This window comes from Scylla paramamosain, chromosome 30, assembly GCF_035594125.1.
Source record: "Scylla paramamosain isolate STU-SP2022 chromosome 30, ASM3559412v1, whole genome shotgun sequence".
In the NCBI taxonomy this organism is placed as follows: Eukaryota; Metazoa; Arthropoda; class Malacostraca; order Decapoda; family Portunidae; genus Scylla; species Scylla paramamosain.
In genome coordinates, this window is record NC_087180.1 from 5,706,615 (window position 1) to 5,732,503 (window position 25,889).

Consider the following 25,889-nt stretch of genomic DNA (forward strand, 5'->3'; position numbering starts at 1 on the left):
TTCATTAATGATCTTCTAAACCAAACTTCTTGTCCTATCCACTCTTACACTGATGATACCACCCTGCACTTTTCCACGTCTTTTCATACACGTCCAACCCTTCAGGAGGTAAACATATCACGCAGGGAAGCCACAAAATGCCTGACTTCTGATCTTTCTAAAATTTCTGATTGGGGCAGAGCAAACTTGGTATTGTTCAATGCCTCAAAAACTCAATTCCTCCATCTATCAACTCAACACAACCTTCCAGACAACTATCCCCTCTTCTTCAATGACACTCAACTGTCCCCCTCTTCTACACTGAACATCCTCAGTTTGTCCTTTACTTATAATCTGAACTGGAAACTTCACATCTCATCTCTAGCTAAAACAGCTTCTATGAAGTTAGGTGTTCTGAGACGTCTCCACCAGTTTTTCTCACCCCCCCAGCTGCTAACTCTGTACAAGGGCCTTATCCGTCCATGTATGGAGTATGCTTCACATGTCTGGGGAGGTTCCACTCATACTGCTCTTCTAGACAGGGTGGAATCAAAAGCTTTTCGTCTCATCAACTCCTCTCCTCTAACTGACTGTCTTCAGCCTCTCTCTCACTGCCACAATGTTGCATATCTAGCTGTCTTCTACTGCTATTTTCATGCTAACTGCTCTTCTGATCTTGCTAACTGCATGCCTCCCCTCCTTCCGCGGCCTCGCTGCACAAGACTTTCTTCTTTCTCTCACCCCTATTCTGTCCACCTCTCTAATGCAAGAGTTAACCAGTATTCTCAATCATTCATCCCTTTCTCTGGTAAACTCTGGAACTCCCTGCCTGCTTCTGTATTTCCACCTTCCTATGACTTGAATTCCTTCAAGAGGGAGGTTTCAAGACACTTATCCACCAATTTTTGACCACTGCCTTGCCCCTTTTACGGGACTGGCATTTCAGTGGGCATTTTTTTTATTGATTTTTGTTGCCCTTGGCCAGTGTCCTTCTTACATAAAAAAAATAAATAAATTTTGGCAGAAAGTGGGTTGCTCCTTTCTATGTCCTTCTATAGGGCTTCCTTCACTAGATGAGTGACAAAGAGAATACATGCACAGTCTAAACAGAATCTTCTGATGAGTTCTGTATCACTAATCCTTTCCAAATAAATAATTTGTGAGCTGGTGATGTTGTGAAACAGCCATCTTGGGTGTGGGAGTGTTTGCCATAAGCTGCAAAGACAAGATAGACTGGTGTCTGAGAACAGATTAATCCATTTTACATTGATTCTTATGGGGAAAAGAGTTTTGGTTTTTTAACACTTCTGCTTTCGAACAGCATTCAGGAATGAATTAAGTTCTAGAACCAAGGTTCTACTGTATGTATGTATGTATGTGTGTATTTATATATGTGTATATATGTGTATATATATATATATATATATATATATATATATATATATATATATATATATATATATATATATATATATATATATATATATATATGCAGTGGAACTCAGTTTCCAAACTTAATTCATTACTGAATGTCATTCACAATATGAAAAATTAAAAAACCAAAACTACTTTCCCCACCAGAATCAATGTAAAACAGATTAATTAATTCTCAGATGCCAGTCTCCCATTTCTTAGTAGGTAAAGACCAACACTCCCACTGCTAAGATGGCTGCTCCACACCACCTCCAGCTTAGAAATTTTCTATCCAGAAAGGATGTATTGAATGAACTTAGTGATGCAAAACTCATCAAAAGATATTCTTTAAACAATGCAGGCATTCTCTTTGTCACCAATCGAGTGAGGGAAGCCTGACAGAAGGACAGAGGGAAGCAACCCACTCACCACCAAAACGAAGGTGATCATAACACTTAAATATCTTGCTGCTGGGAAAAGCAACTGAGAAAATGCAGTTTTTTGCAGTAATGATGGTACTGTGGGTCATACAGAGAGCCACAGGAACCCCAGGATTACTCCTGAGCACCCAACCTTGTTCGTTTATATTGAGGTTCTTCAACAGGATAGCATTTAACTTATTTCAAAGATTGAATCTCTGTCTTACCTCAGTGTCTCTCCTCCAAATATATAAAAATGAAGAAAATATTTATAGAAACTATAAATTAGTAGTAAATAAATAGAAAATCTTAAAAAATAAATAAAAATTTTAAAAAATCCCCATCTGCAAACCTAAAAAAAACTATTTTAAGCAAATCATAAATAAAAACACCTTCCTTAAAGTCATTACCTACCTTAACACTGTGTTACAGTAAACAACTGTAAGGAGCAAAACTTAATAATTACTATTTAATGAAGAAAACAATATAATTATGTAAAAGTAGGTTGCTACTTCTAGTATATTTTCCACTACAGTATTTGTGATATTTAAAAATAAATAGGATGACTACCATTACAAACATTCTTATTCTAGAAGCCTTACAATGAAAGAAAAAACTGTATGTATCAGCCTACGACACATATCAGAGAGAGAGAGAGAGAGAGAGAGAGAGAGAGAGAGAGAGAGAGAGAGAGAGAGAGAGAGAGAGAGAGAGAGAGAGAGAGAGAGAGAGAGAGAGAGAGAGAGAGAGAGAGAGAGAGAGGCAAATGCCCATATGAATTCACTAAGGAAGAATTAGTCATGGTAGTCTTACAATTACCTCATATACTCTGAAACCAGTGTGACTGACAGTACAAATATGATGGTAGATACTTACCATGACTTGACTGCAGGCCTAGAGGGTCAGGACTTGACCGTGCTCTGTAGTGAGATGGAGGCCGACTCCCAGGCTCAGACACAGAACTTGCAGACTGAAAGGAGAACATAATGTGAGGTGTCCACTTTCAATTGGAAAAAGCTTACTAGGGTCAGTCTGGCTGACCACACAATAGCAAACTAGTGGTTTGCCTGGACACCTGACACAAGTGCTTCCATACTTTCAAACTCCAAAAGCTCAAAAGTCACTGCTGCCTAATTTTTGTGATAATCCCTTAGTTCTTCACTCTAAATTAACATAATGACAATACAGATTCAGTCTCCATCTCTCTAAATATAAAAACAAAATGCCCCCTTTGATTTCAGACACAATGCCTACAATAAATCCCACAAAGTCCAAGCTACCTCCAACTAAACAATCTGGTTTACTGCTAGGCTTGTATCCCTCTCACTTCTTACTAATACATATTCCTCCAACTATCTGTTACCAAACCTCAGGCTGTCCATTATATTTATCTAACTTTCTTTTGCAGTTCTCTATGTGGGACAACGCTATTTTTTGTATAATATTTTGTTCATGACACTGTAAAATACACATCAGCTTACCATCTTCACAGAGAAAATACCCTAATCTTTTCTACTTCTTTTGTCATGCTGTACACCATGAGAACCATTATTTTGCTGCTTTTCCGAAAAATCTAAATTTTGATAGTTTCTCAGTTCTTTCATTAAAGCTACATTAACATTTTTCTTTCTCAAGATTGTAACTCCAGACTGATCTCTTCCTCCAACTTCTGTCATTACCAAGTTGTGCAACATTTCTCTACAGCATGTACTTCACCACTCATACCACCAATAAATTGCTACTGATCTGTTGTCTATCAAAACTGACCTGTTGCAGAATCCAATTCAATTTCATGCTTTATAAAGACATTCAAGCAATGAAAGTTCTCTGAAAGATCTTTGCAATTTATATTATCTCTGTTTAACCATCATCTCTTAATTTATATAATGTATATTTCAGCAGATGAGAAAACTTTCAGATAAGACAACCCCAAAATTTCAGTCTGAATTTAATGGTTTTGATTGATGTCAGTCATATAAGGCAACACCCCAACTACCAAACCATCAGTGGTGAAGTCTGGATGAGTAAGCACCAGAAGTGAGACCGTGATATACTAGTACAATGAATAAAATACCTTGAATGTGGTATCATTAATAAAGTACCATCACCTTCAAGCACAAAACTAAACCTAAATGCAAAACTAAACCTAAAATAAAATTCCTACCAGGTGTTTTTGTACATTTTCACGAAGATGACATAAAAATATATACAGTACGATTAGTTTTCCTAAAAATAAACACATCCTTGCCTTGCGCTGCCTGCGTGTGTTGGGTTGTTGGGCACAATGTTCTATATGTCATGTTTCTTTTGATTAGATACACGGACATTCTTGAAATTTTTTTTTTCAGTATATGGACTTTGTCCCTATATAACACTGCAAGCTGAAGAGATTCATCTTCTCACCAGTTTGCTTTCCTCTGCTGCTTAGCTTTGGAATCCATGCCTTGAAGACCTTTATCCTTCATCTTTGGGAAAACCTAGAGAATATTCACAAAACCTTCTGCTTTGCCCATACGTATACAATGCCAGCAGAGGGGTGTAGATGTACTGCATTAAATTTTGTTCACACACACACTTTCCAGCTGGAATGCATTTCAGCACATTTTCTCAAAGCGGATTCTTATTTTACTATATAACTTTCTCAAAAATCATAATAAAAGGCTGTCGTTTCTTTACAATGGTATTTTGCATAAAATTTTTATGCCATTGTTTTTCTATCTGATGTACAGGACGACCCTTTTTTTTTTTTTAAGGATTTTTCAAGTGTTGTCTTATGTGCTGAAATATACAGTAAATAAACTAGCAATGCCAATAGCAATAATAGGAATAATAATAATAATAATAATAATAATAATAATAATAATAATAATAATAATAATAATAATAAAAATAATAATAATAATAATAATAATAATAATAATAATAATAATAATAATAATAATAATAATAATAAATAATAAATAATAATAATAATAATTTTACATTGATAACATTAATAATTTGCTTCTATTTAATCTATTTTAAGAAAATTATTCAATAAAAGACTTTCCATACAGAAAATAACATAAGTACTGTTTCTTTAAATCACATTCAATGTTATGTACCTTTCAGTAACAATAAAAGGGCAGCATTCAAAAATAATGAAAATATTTTGGAACTTAAGGGTTGTGTTCCTATAACTTTTTTTGGGACAAAAACAAAAACTGTGTAATATGTACAATTTTGCTCTGGTACACCTACAGCTTCATCCACACTAGCAGCCATTGCCCAATGAGCACTGCTACTAAATCTTATTCCATGAGTAATCTATGACAAAAATGGAGAAACCAGACAAATCATCAAAATGCCACTGCCTGGTGTTGAGCCAATGCCTTGAAGTCTGTTGATATGAAGAAATGACACTGCCTGACACATGGCATTATAAGCTAACCAAAACACTATCTCATAGTGTTGTCATACTGTCCAGTAAGTTTCATTTAACACAAGCAACCCCTTCATCATGGTTTATTTCTTATTAAAATTGACTATTGCTTTGAATGTCATTACTAATAAACTTCATTTGACTTTTAAGGGAAAAATGCAGTTCCAGCATGATTGTAGTATAATTTGAACATAATTATAGAAACTCATTTTAGAAATATGATTATGAATACTTATGCATGTTGATAATACTTTAAAAGGGAGATATTTTTTCTAAGCTGTGTTAAAACTTTGTGAAAAGAAATTCTTTCCTTTATCTATTTTCACCAAGATCAATGCTTAGTTGTTTTTGGCACAATCGAATATAAAAAATATGCAGATATTATTCAAGAAAAGTCTAAATAAGGTGATTGAAAAGAAGTATCTTTAAAATGCAAAGGCCTTTTGTTCAATACAAAAAATAAATGTTAAAGACAAATAATTACTTCATGATGACATCATCCAGAGTATGCTCAACTGTTTAGGCACAACACAATGTTACTAATTTTTATTCATATATTATTATTATTATTATTTTGTAATTATTATTTTATTGATTTACCAACTTTTAAAGACCTGTATAAATAGGGATCGATAAATGTCTGTTTGGCATCTCATATCTGGGTACTTGGGTAACAGTTAGTTAAGCTTCAGTCATGCATTCATAATCATATTTCTAAAATGAGTTTCTATAATTACGTTCAAATTATACTACAATCATATTTTACATTATATCAAAATAGATCAAAGAATGCACACATGCACACACGCACCGAAATACACTGCAACAATCACCAGCGAATGCCTGTCACCACAGTGACATTCCATATAGTTGATTGTACTAACCACATATTATTGCTAAGACTAAATACAAATCAGTATGTCCAGCTTTTTTTAACTGTCCTGGAACAATTCCCAATGCCCACATTGTCATACTGTCGTAAGTAATACAAAGTTACAAAGCATCAAGAGTAAGCCACTGCCCAGCCTGGCAGTCCAGTCTGGCATGTGGACAACATAAGTAGGTGTTACAGGTTGAGACCAATCAGCTGTGGACTGTTCAATCTGGTAACAGCCTAGGAAGCATGAGATATTTACTCACTGGTAGTGGGCACTGCCTGCTGGGCACTGCCTGCTTATGTGGACATAGCTTAACTTTTGTCAGTGTTTCATACATGATACCCTTCATTCACTATCATTTCATCACTGTTTTAAAATACAAGCTCCAATCTGCTTCTGTCACTTCAAGCACCTCACCAGGCAATAGGATTATGTGGAGTTAGTACAGTCCATGATTTTTATTTGCCATCCTAACCTAGTCCCTGATTTTTATTTGCCATCCTAACTGCTGACTCTCTGCCTTTAACAAAAAGTATTGTAGCACTGTATATCTAACAATTCTCCAAATGATCAAACTGACAAAATCAACTTGTTCCCATTACTTCATCACTATGTCCTCATTATTTCATCAATGTGTTCCCATTATTTCATCAATATACTCAATCAAAAGTCTATTTCCTGACTACTCACTAGCTGGGCCATATTTCATAGCATTCCACATCCATCTCACCACTCTTCTCAATATGCTCCACTTTTTTTTCAGTTTCTTTACATGATCTGCCACCATTACTGTGTTCTGCAGATCAATATAAATTATATGCTCACAAAAAGTTTTATCTGATGGTTTAGCATGTGAATTTTGTCAGTATTTTGTAGGCATCTAATAAACCTACAGATTTGCAAACCCTGAGACACCTCTATAATAATCTGGAATCTCCACAGACAATCAATGCAGCAAGTCTAGGGAAAATAATCTCTGGCCACCTGATGTCACACCATTGCTTCCACTAACTATGTCATTTCCCAATGAACACAGCCATAACAAAACAATGCACTATACCTTTCAACTGATATTGGTTTATGGTAGCAGTAGTGTGAATAGATATATTTAAGAGAATTACGATAAACCAATACTGATTGACTTACCCTTACCATTTCGCACCTATGGCAAATGGTATGATAGATGGAAGCATTGTGTGAGATCAACAGGAGGGTGGACTTGTTTCACCTGGACTCCCTGTACTGACTATCATATCACTGACAAGGGGACAAGATAAAGTTTAGGTTCATCCACCACTGCATAAGTGAAAGTAAGAGTTCATTCTAGTTTTGATATCACATTCAAGACAGCTGCCAATTTTCCATAAGAATATTCAGAACTTAATGCACATAGTAGTTTCAGCCAAGATTCACATACTTTGTAAGACTCACTGTCAAACACTGGCATTTCTACAAATCATCCATTTCTTTTCAAGCTATAGACTCAAACACCCCTCACTGGGTATACATAATTTCCAATCTCAACAGATGGCACCTGTATTTTACCTATATAGGCCTCATGATCAAGTACAGAGATATAGTTTATTAATAAAATTTTAATTCTTTTCCAAGTTCTTTATATTCAAACCCAATCAATGTAACAAATACATTAATTTCAGAAAATCTCCTTGCATAATAATACATGATAAAGCAGCCAAGTACCTACCAAGAGGTTAGGGATTACAGTGGAAAGTCTAATGTATTATTACCATTTCTTAATTTTTGTAATGAGGTATATTTCATGCAGAGCTAACAAGGCCACAGAGTTTGGTGTGAGAAATGTCAGACCACAAGCAGCAAGCAAGAGGCATAAAGCAGAAGGTAGAAAGCAGCAATATAAAAATGTCTGAAGAAGCCATAACCCAGAGTCCAATCAGCACAGTGCCTCATCCTCATCATCATCATCATCATCATCATCATCATCATCATCATCACCACCATCATCATCATCGCCACCATCATCAATTCAGTCTTTGTGCACAAAGAAGATGGGAGATCCAATGTCCAGGCAGGAAAGCAACATCCATATCAGATCATCCTCCCCACAAAAAGGGAAGCAAAGCCATAATGCTCATACTCCCAAAACTATGGTAATTAACTCACCCTTGAAAACAATGCCTCACATCAAATGTCTCTTTACTCACCATAATCAGTTTTACTTTCACAAAAATAGCATTAATTTGTCAAACAATACCTATTCATTTGACTCATGACCTTCAGTACTATCTGTACATTACTACATCTATTCCATACATCCATCATATGCAGTTTCTGTATCCCTACCAATGGGAGTAACAGTGTCAAGGAAAATGGAGTTAAGCCAATGACTACACAAAAGAAAACACAAAGTACACAAGTGTCACATCACTGTTCTATGTACTATGATCATCCAACCAAAAGGAAGGATTCCTTGAACAGTTTTGTGAGCTGTGCACTGCTCACCCCATCCTGCATTAGAATTGGGCCCCAAAGATTCATAGCCTGGTGCACTAGCTATTGCACCACAGAGATGCTAGTGAAATCTGAGCAACATAACTGTGGACACCAGGATGTCAAAATGGCTGTGTCCCAGGATTAGGGATATCATCCACTACAGGCTTAAAGATCAATGAGGGTGAGATGAGTGCCAAAGCAATGCACAACTCCATGCCCTACTTTTGCCTTTGTGTACTATGATGACAATGGTAGTCATCTCTTGCATTAGGTCCAATCAGCTGATCCAGTTATATACCAAAAAAGGATGGGTCTATCAAGGTGCAGCAGAAATAAACCAAGTGAGTTTTTATATGACAGAGAAGTGGACACGATGCACAACTAATCTTCATCCACTGTGGGACAGTTAGAACTAGTCACCTCTCCCCCTAGAGGCCAATGTTGATATCACAAAAGTTGAGGTACTGATCTTATGGGAAAAAAGCTAATGAAGACCAAGCTGATAAAAAAATTTCTTAAACAGAGTATCATGTATTAGAAATATTATTATACACATGCAAAATACACACTTTCTCCACTCAAACACAAAACCTAACAGAAAGAGAAGTATGAAGAGCTTAATGAACAGTTGGAATATGAGGCCTTGGATAGGCCTAGTGAGCCTCACCAATACTTTGAACACTTTCCATTTTTCTTTTCACCAATGTCATCACTACTACATTAGATGCAGCACATTCACTCACAAATGCACCTCTTCTACAGCTTGCCTCTTTTGCTCTTTGACAAAGCTCAAGATTTCCTCACTGAGCACAAAGATTACCATGGCTTAATGGTCTGGTCAGTTTCCATGTTCAAACACTCATCTCAGACTAAAACCTCTAAACTGCAGCCTCAGTTGTAAGTAATGAGTTATCAAAGCCTGTAGACCTTCAGGAATTCATTGGTTGAAAACTTCACCATAAAGAGAAATAAATGATCTTGCTTTTTCTAATGCTTTATCTTTATGGATGAAAATGAGACTTGCTCTCCTCTGCAATCAACTCTGACAATAATGAGAAAGAAGAATTAATTGGTTATGGCTTTTCTTCTCTTCTTATGGTTCCTCTTCCAGCTCCACTTCTATAAGTAATTCCCATTATTCTGTCAATTACAAATCCAGAACACAATGTCATAATGTACTGACCTAAATGCATGCAATTTTTTTCCACAAGTCAAATTGTGGAGAAATTTTAAAGCTACCGCCAAACTGGGATTCACCAAACTTGACATTGCTATATTTGGTGTAGTCAAATATAACAAAACCTACACACTACCTCTTGTCAGCCAAACACCATCAAAGTTTTGATTAATGACACTTTCTTTTTCTGACCATTATTAGAGTGAACTAATGCATTTTGTCATCTCATCTACAAACATATTGAAAACCTGTAACCATTTTTTCTCTTTCAATGTTGATCCTCCCCTTCCCCCATACACATATCCTTCCTCCATCCCCTACCACACCACACAACACTCCTACCATTTTCTACATTCCCTTCCTCCTAACTTACCCACCCAATTCTCCATCCTCTGGAATCTTTCCTCCCTGCCCATGTCATCATTATGCCTATTATTTTTCTTTTAATTGTCTCATCATCTTTTCTCCCAGAATAGGCCTATCCCTCCTCCCTCTACTTGTCCCAAAGTCACCACAAACTTCTTTACTGTCATCTACCTCAATTCTCAACTTTCTACATACACTGCTCTACTTTACTTACAATCAAAATCCATCCTAAAATTGCCATCAGAGGCAAAAAAATGTTTGACAGCAAAACTTTCCCCCAAAAAAACAAAGAATTAGAAAAACAAATTTTGACAAAAGTTTAGTAAAGCACTTTTAATTAATGAACCATACAATGCATAGCAAAGTGTGTATCATTACCAAGTAAACTAGTTTAAGTCACAAAAAGAATTAAATTTTGTACTCAGCTAAATGACAAGTTGGTTGTATGCCAAGTTAGTGGACATGTGCAAAAAAAAAATAATAAATAAATAAATCAAAAATAGAAAATAAAAAAATTGGAATATTTTTTTTATTGGACAGCATGTTGGTCATAAGTCAAATATGTCATATGCCAAGTACCCCACTGTACTACAATGGAAATTAAATTTGCTCATTCTTATATATCCAATACCAGATTTTATGAGAAAATCCAGATCTGGTTCAATCTGGAAGGCTCAATCCAGCAAATTTTGGTCCAGTAATTCAAGTCCAGCACTTTTCTACTCCAAAAAGTAATCTGGTAACTGTGCCACTTGCAATGAATAATTTAAACTTAACATCTTATGGTTCAAGATCTCTTACAGCACAATGTATCCTCAAAAAAAATAAATAAAATAAAAAATAAATAAATAAATAAAACACTTCCAGAAGTCTCCTACTTTCCTCTAGAAAATTTATTTGCTCTTATAAGTGTATCAGTGCAGTAATGTCACAGAATTCTGCCCTATCATCCATTTTCTATGAATCATCAACAATCTCTACTTTCCTGTCCTATCTACTCTAGTACTGGCAGCTCCAACCTACAATTTTCAACACCATTTGATATAGAAAACCATTTCTGCAACAATAACATGACACAGAGATCCAAAAAGAACACTTAACAATTCTGACCCTTCTTCAAATAGGTCATATATGTTGAACACATGGTTAACTTAATTGCTGAAAAAACATATAACCATAGGGATGCCTTCTTTGTCCCAATCTGCGCACCCTTTATTAGCTAAGTGTTCCAATTTGGAGGATTCACAACAACAGTAACTGTCCCTGTATTAATAAGAAAACAGAACAGTATCTCCCTGTATTAATAAGAAAACAACAATCTCTCTCTCTCTCTCTCTCTCTCTCTCTCTCTCTCTCTCTCTCTCTCTCTCTCTCTCTCTCTCTCTCTCTCTCTCTCTGATGCTAGGAGAAATATCACACTCCCTAGGAAAGGAGATATTTTTCATATTCTGCAACTTTTTGTTAAGCTGTGGTAGTATCTCACAGTAATGTTGCATATCCTTTCACTATATATTTTCCAGTATCTTCTAGCCTCTTCAATCTTCCTATCAAACATGTCAAATTTCACTACCATGAAGCACTCCCTTCTCCCACATGAAATGTACACTTAAGTTTTCATGTGCAACTAAGCCATGCTACTATTAATGTAATCAACTCCCTCAACTTTTGCTCTACTCCTTGCTGATCCCTGTTTCTAATAGCTCTATTATGTGATGGACTACGGTAGAAGTCTACACCTACGATCACTGCAAACTGATCCTGATATAAAGTGGTTTGGGAGAATCAGCCCTTCTAGAGGGCTGCAGACTGGTAAGAAAAAATGCTTGTGAATGAGATTGTGAATGTATGCATGTAGACACCTTACCATGGTTACATTCCTTTACAGGGGAACGTCAACTTGTTACACACATACATGGATAGACAGATAGGCTTTTTCAACATGATAAATCCACATAAAATAGGATGAGTAAATTCAGGCAGTGCTAATTATATAAGGGAAATTATTCATAGTTCTGTCAGTAAATAATAACCATTAGATGACAGTTTTCTGAGCTGAATAACTGTGAGATATGTAGAGTCTTGCTCCACTATAAAGATCTAATTCTATAGATACGACAAAAACTACATCTACAAAAGCTGAACAGCTTTCTACAGATAACATCAATATACTTTTTCTTTATAAGCAGAAGAAACAATACACTTAAAAGGTGCTGCATTGTGCAGACATGAAGACATGCATTCATGCATGCATGCATACACACAATGAACAACATGAGTCTGTACATCTTTATAGCTGACAAAAACTATGACCCAGTGCAGAAAGGTAAGGTTAGATGGCAACATGGCATTACCTGTTAGTGCCAGCTACCATAACAAACAGTAACAAGGGTAAACAATCAAAAACTTGCAGCTCCCTACATCCAATGATGGCTTGAACAACTTACATGGCTGAGACACTGCACCTTAGGAATGTTCTCTAGGCTTTGTGCAAGGCCTCCCTCCCCGACCCTCTCCAACTGGGTGAGTCTGGGTGGGAGGGGAGGAGCGGAGGCTAGGGACACGGAGGAAGAGGAGGAGGTGGAGGAGGTGGAGATGTTAGGGGCTGAGGTCTGGGAGACTAGGGGACGGTTGCGAGCCGGGAGAGGAGGGGGGATATCCGACACTGAGCGAGAGTGAGTTGGATGGTAGAGGTGGTGGTGGTGGGAGTGTGGGAGGGAAAATGATGGCCGGGACAGGGGAGGAGAGCGGGGAGAGGACCGGGTTTGCGAGTGTAACTGAAAACAAACACAACAAATAAGGGCTTAAAATGACACATACAAAACAAAATAATAAAAAAAAAAATGGAAATTAAAGAGTTATAAATTTAACATAATAACAGTATTTAAAAAAAAGATCTTCAGTTCAAGTCTATTAGTCTGCCACAGCAAAGCAGAAGGTGTACGCGCAGTACCAAGAGCACAGTGAAAGCTCTGAAACTCTGTGCTGAATTTGAGTCCAGAGTAAGAAGTGAAAATTTCCTCTCAAGAGAGGCAGAACAAAACTGTGTATCCAGTGCATGTCAGTAGCACAGAATACACCAGTCCATTGAAAAACAAATCATGTAACAAACGAGATAAAAGAAAAGTGTTAAAATTAGTCAAACTTTCAGCAATTTCAACAAAGGCAGCATAAACAGAAAGATTATAACAAAGTATTAAAAATAAGAAAGGAAAATAAGAAATCATATATAATTTAATAAATGTGTATATATATATATATATATATATATATATATATATATATATATATATATATATATATATATATATATATATATATATATATTAAAGTAAATATAGGCTTACTTGAGCTTCACTGTCTTTCACTGTCTTGAGTTCCTCCTGTATTTTGGCTATTTGACGATTTATAGAATCCAACTCCTTCTCAAGGTTTCTCTGCAAAACCTGCAAGAGGCAAATGCACCATTGACACCCAACAGTTTTTCCAGTCCTGCAGGTGGCTCCTTCTTATCTCAATTCACACATACTCAAGGCACACATTCAGCTTCCTTTACTCCTGAGGTTCTTCCCTGTCCTCCTAGTCACTCAACAGTCATCCATAACACAACTGGCTTCCCTTGCCTTAGCCAGCTGTTAATTTGTTTTGCAGAGTAAATCAAAACAATACAAAAAATATATGCAACAAAAAAATTCAAAGCTGATTAACAAAAATAGTAATACATTAACAAATTACATGCAAAATTAATTCTCAAGAACGGGTTTCACCCAAATTTACACAAACTGAAATTCAGAGATACCTACCTCAATAGGAGACTTAAGTTTGTAAGATACATTTGAGAAATAAAACAAACAGCTGAAAAAAATATATTTGTACACAGGACAGATAAATTAACTGATCTCACAAGTGCAAGGCTGCAAGGTGTACAAAGCAACCTCTGCAACACTTACTGGTGGGTACAAAACGGGCATCATTCAACTCATGGTATTGGCCCAGTGAGCCTAGAAGTGCTACTTGGGTCTGTACACAATGTACACCAGAGGTCTTTGAATGGTTGAACACACATGCAGCAGTAAGCAGCAAGCACAGTATGCAGAGTCCTCCAACCCATACTTACCTTGGAAGGCCCTCGCTGCAACTCCAGCATGATGTTGTCCCTGACGCGACGCTGCTTCTCTAGGTATTTGGTCAACATCTTGCTTTTGTTTGCTTCCATCTGATTCTGTAAATGTGTCTGAAAACAGATGGAATGGATCAATACAGCTTCCGTAGTAAATGTGGGAAACAACCCTGCACTATTTGTTGTCTTTTTTCCTCAATATTACCTCAACACCATCCCTGTATCAATAGCTTCACAGTACAGAAGGCACAGTTGATGACAGCAGTGGTGAAGGAATGGCAGACATGATAACTACATTTCTATAAGACACAATAACTACATTTTTATAAAGAGAAGGGAAACTAAATAAAGGACAACAAACCAAACAGAGAAGATAAATCATGAAAATGCTTTCATTAAAAACACAAAATATATATAGAGAAACTACAAGCTTTCAAAACTTACAAAAACAAATATCAAATATTTGTACAATTGTTAACACTTGGCTACATCAAGGGTGCTGTGGGATATGAAACGCAAAACAGACAGTGCATGTGTATATTTACCTTTCTGTAATTTCCACAGATAGTGCATGTGTATATTTACCTGTTTGTAATTTCCAAGAGCTAAATTATACTCCTGTGTTCTCATCTACATCCTGTGTTCTCATCTACATACCTAAATTCATTCAATTTCTTTAATTAGGATCTGTGTGTGTGTGTGTGTGTGTGTGTGTGTGTGTGTATTTATCTAGCTGTACTGTACAGGGCATAAGCCAAAGTTCATTTTGTCCTGTCTCCATAACCATATTTATCCAGTTTCTCTTTAAACATGTGTACACTGTTTGCCACAACCACCTCTTCCTTCAAATCATTCCAGATTTCAATAGTTCAATACAGGGAACATTCACTCTCCTTTATTTTCTTCCCATGCCCCCTCATCCATCTCTTTCAATCCTACATCTGTGGTACCAAGTCATTTCTGTCTATTCTTTCTATACTGTTTAATAAATTGTACATTATTATCAGATCTCCTCTTTCTCTTCTCTCTTGTTGTGTTGGTAATCTCATCTCTTCAAGTCTTTCTTCATAGCTTAAATCTTTCAATTCTGGTACCATCTTTGTCACTATCCTCTGTATTCTTTCTAGTTTTCATGTATCTTTTTTTTTTCTATGTGGAGCCCAAACTACTGCTGCATACTCCAATTTAGGTCGTACCATGCTTGTTATAATATTTTTTTCAAATCTTTATCTAAATAATTAAATGACATCCTAATATTTGTTAACAAGCTGTATGCAGAGCCAAATATTTCATTTATGTGCCTTTCAGGTGATACTGTGTCCTGGATCATCACTCCCAAATCTTTTTCTTCATTACTTTACATTATTATTTATCCTCCCATTTTGTAATTCCATGAAGGTCTCTCTACTTTTTCCTATTTCCAACACATTGTATTTTCTGGCATTAAATTCTAGTTTCCATCTTTGGCTCCATGCATGTATACTGTCAATATCCTTTTGTAATTCCTTGCAGTCATTTTCATCCTTTATTGTTTTCATCATTTTTGCATCATCAGCAAAAAGGTTTATATAACTATTTAGATCCTGTGATATCATTTACATATATTTGAAACATAACAGATGTCAAAACAGATCCTTGCAGTACCCCCCCTTGTCACTTCACACTAACTTGAATTAGTGTCTCTGATCACTGTTCTCATTTCCCTCTCCTGTAAATAATCATCTATCCATCTCAATGTTGCTCCCTTTAGTCCTCCTTCATTCTCTCACTTTCACATAAGACTTTTGTGGGGAACTTTATCAAATGCTTTTTTTGATAGTCCAGGTAGACTGCATCAACCCATCCATCCCTTTCTTGCACTCCATCTATTACTCTTGTATAAAAGCTCAGTACTTTTGTAACAAATGACCTCCCTTTCCTGAATCCAAATTGCTTTTCTGTAATTATCTTTTCATCTTCTAAATAATAAATCCATCTACCTTTAATTACTATTTCACAAAGCTTGCTTACAATACTTATTAGTGACACTGGTATGTAATTTAATGGTTTCAATTTATTTCTTCCTTTGTATATTGAGACTATGTTAGCTCTTTTCCATTCCCTTGGTACTTTTCCTTCTTTCAACAAGCTGTTAATTATATCCCATATGGGTTCTTCCATTTGTTCTCTGCATTCTTTTAATATCTATCCATTTACTTGATCTGGTCCCATAGCTTTTCTAACATCCAGCTCTTCCAGCAGTTTCTTGATTTCTTGTCTCTTTACTTGTGTCTCCTATATTCCTTCATTCTGTGATACCACTTTCAGTGCCACAAATTCAGTTTCTTTTGTAAACACTGATTGAAAACTAGCATTCATTAGTTCACTCATCTCCTCAGTAGTTTCATAAATTCTTCCTTCCCTTTTTAACTTATTTATGCCACCATTATGTTTTATTTTCCCATTTACATATATGTAGAAGAGATTGGGTTTTTCCTTGCATTTTCTTACTGTCACTTTCAAAATTTCTTTCTTCTCTTCTTATTATACTATATTCATTCCTTGCCTTTCTGTATTCTTCCCTAGTATTTCTGTTCAGTTTTCTCATCATTTTCTTCCATGCCCTGTCCTTTTTCATTTTTGCTTCTACACACCTGGCATTATACCATTCATGCTTTCCAGTTTTCACTTTATAACTTGGCACAAACTGTTGCACCCCTCTCTGTACTTGTTCAAAAATATCTCATATCTTTTCTTGCACTACTTTACCTTCAAATAGTTCTTTCTAATTAATTTTTTTCCCATAAAATTTATTAAGCTCTGCAAACAAAGTTTGCCTTAGCATAGTTCTGTCTCCCATTTCTAAATGCTTCATTCCTGTACAACACTTTTCCTCTTGTAGTACTATTTCTATTGTCACATGATCACTTCTTCCCAGGGGACTCAGTGGACAATGTATACTTGGTCTACTTTCTGGAGTTTTCATAAACACTAAGTCAAACTGTGATGGTTCCTCTTCTCTGCATCTTGTAGGTTTATTCAACCAGTTTCATTGTATTCACCATCTTGGTATGCATAAGCTCTTTGCTCATGACCTGACATTTTCTTTCACTTCCATCTCCTCCCAATTAATTCCTTTAGTGTTGAAGTCACATACTAAGACCACTTCGTTACTTTTCCTTATCATTTCCTCTATGCTACTTCTTGTTTCTAGTTGCATGATTTTATATCTATTGGTTTCCCATGCATTAGTTCTTGGTGGTATGTATGTCACAATAACTCCTTTTTCACTTTCTTTGATCTTAATCACAACACTCAGTTTCCACCATTCCATCACCATATTCCACTTCCTCAACAACAATATCCTCTTTTACTAATATCATCACTCCTCCTCCCTTTCCTTTTCTGTCTCTCCTCCATGTGCTATATCCTTCCTTTGTAAATCTCAACTTTATTTCCTATTTTAGTTTGGTTTCCATTAAACATACCATGTCTGGTTTATTGTTCTTTAAGTAGTCTTTAAGTTCCAATAGGCTTGACACCAAACCATCTATATTTGTATACATAATTGTGAAGCTTCCACTTGGTGAATTTCTATGGCATCTTTGTGCCACCATTTCCTCACTTTCATGTCCACAATTTTCCAAATAAATCTCCTCACTTGTTCCTGTGTTCTCTCCTAGTTTTTTGACTAGGCCTCTACTCTAAACTCTCAATTTACTTCTCTCTTTTTCATTCATGTCTCTTTTTATCAATATTTTCCCCATTCCTTCTACTTTTGTCAGTTTTCCTGTTCCTTGCAAGACATGTTCTGCTGCTGTTTGTGACATGAATCTTATTTTCATTGGTCTTGTTCCATTTTTGTTGTACTTTCAAATCCTGTAAACCTCTGCAATTTGTTCAACTATCTCCTCTCCTTCTTCTACCACTTCTGCTATAATTTTCGTAGCCCTTTTCACCTCTTTTTTCTCTCTAGCTATTTTCAAGGGTAAGTTCTTCTCCTTGACCCAAAATATGACCACACACATCTTTCTCTGTACTGTCTCTCACAAGATTACTTTTTTCCTTTATTACTTTAATCATTTGCTTTTCCATGTCCTTATTGAGTTCCTATTGCTGTTGTTCTCTCTATTCTTTCCAACTTTCGACTTCCTCTGCCACTAACTTTTTTACTTTCCCAACCTTAATCTCTCTCTCCTGTAAAGCCTTCTTTAACTCCTCATTCTCTTCCTCAAGTTTCTTGACTTCTTCACAGTACTTCTTGTTTAAGTCCATTATTTTTGTCACCTCTTCTCTCAGTTCTTTGTTTTCTTTTCTCTTTCCATCTCCCTCTTCTTCATCTCTATTATATCACTGGATATCTTTTTTACATTGTTATCACCCACCTCTCTCTCTCTCACTTCCTTCCATGTCTTTATTATCACTCCTAAGTTAAGTATTTCTTTTCATATTTTCACATTTTCTTCTTCAATTTTCCATATTCATTTATTTGTATGAGCTACACTGAGGTCTCCTTCCTTGAAACTTTCAAAAACATTTGCCATGCAGGCTGCAATCTTCCCTGTTGATATCACTGACAATTTTACCTATACACTACTCTCCCATCTCATCCTTTCAACCACTTCCCGATTTACACTTCACTTGCCCTGCACTCACACATCACACAATTCCCTATCATGGAGACGGGACTCAAGCTCAGCCCCCCTGTACAACCAAAACCTAGGAAAATCCTTGGAGCTGCTGTGGATGCATCCAATCAACTAGACAGTGCAGCTGTGGTGTGTGTGTGTGTGTGTGTGTGTGTGTGTGTGTGTGTGTGTGTGTGTGTGTGTGTGTGTGTGTGTGTGTGTGTGTGTGTGTGTGTGTGTGTGTGTGTGTGTGTGAGAGAGAGAGAGAGAGAGAGAGAGAGAGAGAGAGAGAGAGAGAGAGAGAGAGAGAGAGAGAGAGAGAGAGAGAGAGAGAGAGAGAGAGAGAGAGAGAGAGAGAGAGAGAGAGAGAGAGAGAGAGAGAGAGAGAGAGAGAGAGAGAACAGCCAATCTAGTTTTTGACAGGAAATCAAAGCCATTGGTTAGTAGCTTGAGAGATTGGAGCAGTCATCCTTCTCAGGGACAGCTAAAATGTAGGCAGACTTCAATCAAGAATGAAAGGTGGATGTTGACAGACAGAAAGATTTCACCAGGCAAGGGGTGAGTACAGAAACATAGTTACAGAAAATGATAGGATGGACTCCATCTGGGCAATAAACCTTCTGAGGATCAAGGTCAGAAAGGACATAGAAGACATCATTATGAATTACTTCTAAAATGGCCATACTACACAGTGTAACACAAGTTTCTGCAGATATTGCTAGAGGTGAAAGTACAGGTTATTTTAAGTTGTAATGTATTTTGAGGCTTTGTTTACCCATGGTATTAAATCTAAATGTGGGTGGGTGACAGATATAACAGCCTAGCCAGGTGGGCATCTATGACAGAGAAACACCATGTCCACACACACTGCATTACTTTAGTAACTGCTGGCAGTTTTTTCTCTCAAAATTATGCAATACAATCTGAACGTATTCACTGTTACTGTTACAACTTCAATAGACATCCTGTGTCTACATATCCCATCATGGATGCTGCCCAGTCATGGATGCCTAGCCACTGTGACTGTCATCCACCCACAATAGAATTTCACAACATGGCTAAACAAAATGCAAATCTGCAGAGAACATAAACTGTACTTTCACCTCTATCAATATCCACAGAAACTTGTGTTATACAAGTTTCTATACATTCAATGGGAGAGAGTAAGGGAAGAACAAGACCTAATCATTTTCTGGAATTGTTAGCAATGACCTAAGAAGAATTCAGCTTTAGAGATGGAGTGGAGCCATCTGGATGAAAAAGAGGGGAGAAAGATTAAGTAAAATTGATGTTTTTGGCTAAATGCCAAGTCACAAGAAGACGAACTAGAAAGACTGACATTTCTTATTGGTGAAGGTTTTTTGACATGATTTTAGGCAGAAATATAAAAAAGGGCATGAGATTTAGGAGACGGAAGACTGATAAATTGTCTATGAACCACCTGGACTGCACAAGAGCAAGGTCACTTGAACTTTGCGGTTAGAGAAAGTATGTGGAATGTATGATTCCATGCCAGAGAGTTTCTTTTGTGCTCAGTAGTGATAGATGAATCTCTGACATGGAAACAATTTTCATTCCAAAGAAAATCAGAATGGTACATTTATCACACAGCAGATTTATAGTGCCAGAAGCACCTCCACATTCATGAAGAAGTAAAGAAAATAAGATTGTGATTAAAGGAGCCAAACTGAGAGAGTGGTTTGACAAAATAACCTGTAGGGTTAAAGATTAGAAAAAATTTTTGAATGTTAACCACATCTTGCAAATGCACCCAAGTATGTGAGAAGGGTGCTGCACTAATTGTTATATTTCATGTAAGGTAGCAAAGCAAAGACTTGTTCACCAGACTGCACACCGAAAGATGATGGAGCTGGTGATGAACATGAAAATCTCCAAGCATGGAGATTTCAACAAGAGGGAAATGTGTTAATTTGCTCCATTTGACATGAGGAGGCAGTAGACACCTGCCAAAACGATAATTACTCACAGTGAGGTCTAAAGCACTGTTCAGGGGGATGCTGTGAACTTATCATTAAACCCAGCTGTGACCTCACTGAACGTTTCCCTTTGTGTCTAACAACACAAGGGGGCAGTCACAGCCTGCCCTCTAAAGACAACTCTCTTCCTCCACACAAAACTACAAGCACCTAATAACACACACACCCTTCACTCAAAAATTTTAAAATCATCATGGCGACTACTACACCAGCCTCGGAGTCCCCATCTGGGGAGGGGACCATAAATGTCCCCAGGTCGGACTGCCTTTCTGTCGACGACCCTAAGTGTCTTGACACCCCCCTCAACTTTTTCTTCATTAACTTCTGCAACATTCACGGTCTAAGATCTAATTTTCAACCTGTAAATTCACCAGTGCTGTTCATCTGTCACCCAACTCCTACAATGTAAAATTCTTTGACCACTTGATTCCTAATTTATTTATTTTTTTTTTTATTTTTCTTATTTTTTTTTTATGTAGGAAAGACACTGGCCAAGGGCAACAAAAATCTAATAAAAAAAAATGCCCCCTGAAATGCCAGTCCCATAAAAAGGGTCAAAGCAGTGGTCAAAAATTGATGAATAAGTGTCTTGAAACCTCCCTCTTGAAGGAATTCAAGTCATAGGAAGGTGGAAATACAGAAGCAGGCAGGGAGTTCCAGAGTTTACCAGAGAAAGGGATGAATGATTGAGAATACTGGTTAACTCTTGCGTTAGAGAGGTGGACAGAATAAGGGTGAGAGAAAGAAGAGTCTTGTGCAGCGAGGCCACAGAAGGAGGGGAAGCATGCAGTTAGCAAGATCAGAAGAGCAGTTAGCATGAAAATAGCGGTAGAAGACAGCTAGATATGCAACACTGCAAGCATCCAAGAGACAAAGTAACAGACAATACAGTACAGTACACCTAACTTCATCAAAGTTTATTTGCCTTTAGACAAGATTTTTCAGTAAGATTCTTAAAGGACAGGCACCAAATACTTATTGTAGTAGTGAGGAATATATTAAAGTTATTAACAATAAGATAGCTGTCTAATTAGTCACATGTTATAATTTACTGTTCTGTTACACAAAACTTTCAGAAACATGAAACCTAAAGACACTCACATTGACAGGCAGTGGCGCAGTGATGCGATCGTTGTACCTGGAAGGATTTGTGGTATGGGCCAGGTGGCGATGGCTGGCGTCCTGTGGGGTCAAAGCTTCCCCTTCAGGATAGCTTTGTAGTGTCAGCTTAACACACTGGTTGGCAGCTGAGATTAAAAGATCAATTAGACTTCTTCCTTGAGTTAATAAAATCAGGAGCAAAAAAGACTTGTTATTATGTTTTGTGGCACACAAATTCATAATTCATTTTAAAATATCCAACTTTCTAGAATAATTTTCACAAGTGACTGGCAATATGAATACTATTTTGAGTAGTTACATACTGTTTAAATATCTTTAATTTTCCCTAAATATTTTAGAGACTGTAAAATTTCCAAAACTTAACAATGAACAGTGACAGAAGCAAAGGTGTCTCTGAAAAGTAAGCCTTGATGCATTTCTGTGAGGATGCTGCATGGAGGGGAGATGAGCAATCCCACAATACACTAATATGTGAAGCAACACATCAAGCAAGTAGCACAAACAAGTGGGCACAGGATCTCAAGAGCCTGTATGCTCACCACCTCTCTTTTAGAATGAAAGCCCAACACCAATCATCATCATCATCATCATCCTTGATGTCTCCCTCTCCTTTGGATAATTCATTACAAATGATGCCCACATCAAAACTACCGCCAAGATATCTTTGACATATATAATATGTCATATCACCCTCTTCTATCTGTTCCCTTGCAAACACCAGAACTCTCCTCCTACAGTGAAATGCTCCCTCTCTCACCTAAATTTCTCACTTCCCTTTCAACACTTTCTTGGGCAATCTGTTAACATTCACTCTTAGGATGTGTCCATGCCACCAAGATACTCATTCTCATCATTTCTCAATCCTCAAAATTTATTCATAAGGACTAGACTTCCATTCCTATCACTACATGATATTCAATAATATTGGATCCTTCTCTCTTCTAATTATACACCCACAAATTATATATATATATATATATATATATATATATATATATATATATATATATATATATATATATATATATATATATATATATATATATATAGTGGATCCTCAGTTCTTGAACTTAATTCATTCCTGAATGCTGTTCAAAATCCAAAATGTTTGGAAACCGAAACTATTTTCCCCATAGGAATCAATGTAAAATTGATTAATCCATTACCGAACACCCATCCACCCTGTTTTTGCAGCTTATGACAGGTACTCCCACCACCACGATGGCCACTCCACAATATATCCAGCTCAGAAATTATTTATCCAGAAAAGATGTATTGAATAGTGACATAGAACTCAACATAAGATACTGTTTAGACCATGCAGGTATTATCTATATATGTCACCAATTTAGTGAACAAGGGAAGCCTTACAGAGTGGTACAGAGAGGAGCACCTCACTTACTGCCAAAATTATCAAAAAGCTAATGGGAAAATGCACTTGTGATGGGGTTGTAGGTTATCAAGAGAGCCACAGGTGGCTTAGGATTACTCCTGAGCACAAAAAAAAAGTTTGTTTACAGCGAGGCTCTTCAATGAGATCACATTTAACTTCTTTTCAAAGAATGAATTACTGTCTTAACCAATGTCACTCTCCTCCAAATATGTAAAAATGAAGGAAATATTTATAGAAACAATAACTTAGTAATAAACAGCAACTTTTCCTTTGTCTTTTAGTATTTGAAATCAACTAACTTTGTTCAAGAACCAAATTATGGTACAGCAACCAAAGCAATTATGAGTTCAAAATTTTGTTCTTAGTAATAAACAGCAACCTTTCCTTTGTCTTTTAGTATTTGAAATCAACTAACTTTGTTCAAGAACTAAATTATGGTACAGCAACCAAAGCAATTGTGAGTTCAAAATTTTGTTCAAAAACCAATTTGTTCAAAAAGGGAGGCATTCAGTAACTGAGGTTTCACTGTGTGTGTGTGTGTGTGTGTGTGTGTGTGTGTGTGTGTGTGTGTGTGTGTGTGTGTGTGTGTGTGTGTATATGTGTATATATATATATATATATATATATATATATATATATATATATATATATATATATATATATATATATATATATATATATATATATATATATATATATATATATATATATCGCTTTCCAGCTAAAGCAAATATTACAACAGATGAAAAGTAAATTCAATTGAATATAAAATTCAAGACTTAGTAATAAATGCTGAACAAGCTCACAACATATCTTATGAATCTTAGATGAGCATGATTAGCTAAATAGGAAACCAACTAAAAATAAACAATACAGCTGAAAGTAGTAGTAGTCTGGCAAAACAACTTACTTTAAAAATATAAATTTGCAAAACAATCTTACAGAATAGTATGATACCAAGATGCCTATCAGTGACACTCCTCCACTGGGGAAGTGCCATATCACCTCATTCCACAGCAAGCATGAATCAAATTGTCAATCAAAGACAAGAATCATATCATACTAATGAGTCGTGAGTGCAATGTAACACACATCCATCACCAATGAGCCTCACCCTTAACTCTGGCCTGTACTTACCATAAGGAGTGCCAGTATAAAAAAGACAAACAACACAGAATTAGTAAGAAGGAAAGCCATGCTCAACCTTAATGTATGTATATCACCTGCTCATGCATAGCTGTGTCTGTAACAAACAGAAGGAAACTGCTCATATCTATTCCAATTATAAATGACTTCACAAACACTTCATTATCTTGATTTTAGCAGGTTGCAAAACTTTTCACCTTAAAAGTAATTTCATCACTAAATAGACTGCAATAAATATTGAAAAAAGTTTGTGCATATTACAATTAATCACAAAAAATTGAGACAACCTAATATATTTTCACACACACACACACACACACACACACACTATACAAATGCCATAAAATAAACTGGGCATATCCCTTACTGTGCTTCCATCAGTTGGTCATCCAAATTGAGAAAATATATGTCCAATACATAAAATTTTAAATAAATTTCAACTGATCATAATGTTGTCCATCCCATTCCTTGTCTAGGAAGAAATGTGATGCCACAATTCAGTCCTCAACTTTACAAAAGGAACACCTCTTTTTTAAGCTTACTGTATTCATTCATCTACAGAACACCTATTTTGCAACATTGATCCAAAACTTACATAGCTTAACTCATGAAGTGTGGTAAAACAACAAACATTGGAAATATGACAATTAAGTTGCATTAACCCAAAATATTATTGCTCAGATAAGAGTCAGTCATGGAATTATTGTGGTCAGAAGTTCCTCAGCTGGAGAAAAGCAATTAGCTTATAGTGCAGCAAAGTAAGATGAGTGAGTAACCACTTTTTTTCCAAATGCAAATATAAAGCAGACATTTCTGATACAACAATTCTTCATTTTTAGTCTTGTACACTATTTTCCACATTGAAACTTAAATTCCAATGACATTTCACTTCCCTTTTAGTTTTACAATCAGTCCACAATTCAATCCTACCTAGATATTCTTATGAGGAAGATATGTCATCTATTCCCACATAAATATATCCACAAAATCTATTTTATGAGATCTAACAGGTATACTGAAATGTGGACCAGCCATCTATGGCCTGGTAAATCTGAATGCATTAGTCATCCTGTCAGTTTTCCCCAAATTATACAAATTACTTTTTTTCTGTATTTCCTTACAACACCAGAAAAAAATAATGTATTAACCTCTTCACTACGAAATGCATAATGTGGGCCCAGCAGCACAGTACAAGGGGCAGGCCACCATTGCATGCTGCAGTGAGCACTTGTCATTTTATATTTATTGTGTCTTTTTAAAGGATTATCTGGCCTTTTTTATTATCCATTTATTCCATATCTGATTTTGAGTAAGAAAGATATACATGTCATAAATAAGTGTCAAATAATTCTGTTAATATGACATTTTTTGGGGGGATGTTC

The 25,889-nt window shown here is 36.2% G+C and overlaps 1 protein-coding gene across 5 annotated transcripts in view; it reads right to left on the reverse strand.

The window, feature by feature from the left end:
• Positions 1-25,889, reverse strand: part of LOC135116181 (rho guanine nucleotide exchange factor 11-like) — a 112,614-nt gene that overhangs the window by 58,423 nt on the left and 28,302 nt on the right. For 3 of the 5 annotated variants that reach the window (XM_064033478.1, XM_064033480.1, XM_064033479.1), the window contains exons 4-8: positions 21,948-22,093; positions 14,240-14,356; positions 13,470-13,568; positions 12,570-12,899; positions 2,688-2,781 (exon numbers count right to left, since the gene is read on the reverse strand). In XM_064033478.1, the coding sequence (XP_063889548.1) occupies positions 2,688-2,781; positions 12,570-12,899; positions 13,470-13,568; positions 14,240-14,356; positions 21,948-22,093 (786 nt within the window). The remainder of the gene's footprint in view (positions 1-2,687; positions 2,782-12,569; positions 12,900-13,469; positions 13,569-14,239; positions 14,357-21,947; positions 22,094-25,889) is intronic. The other 2 variants (XM_064033481.1, XM_064033482.1) reach the window with 2 other exon arrangements.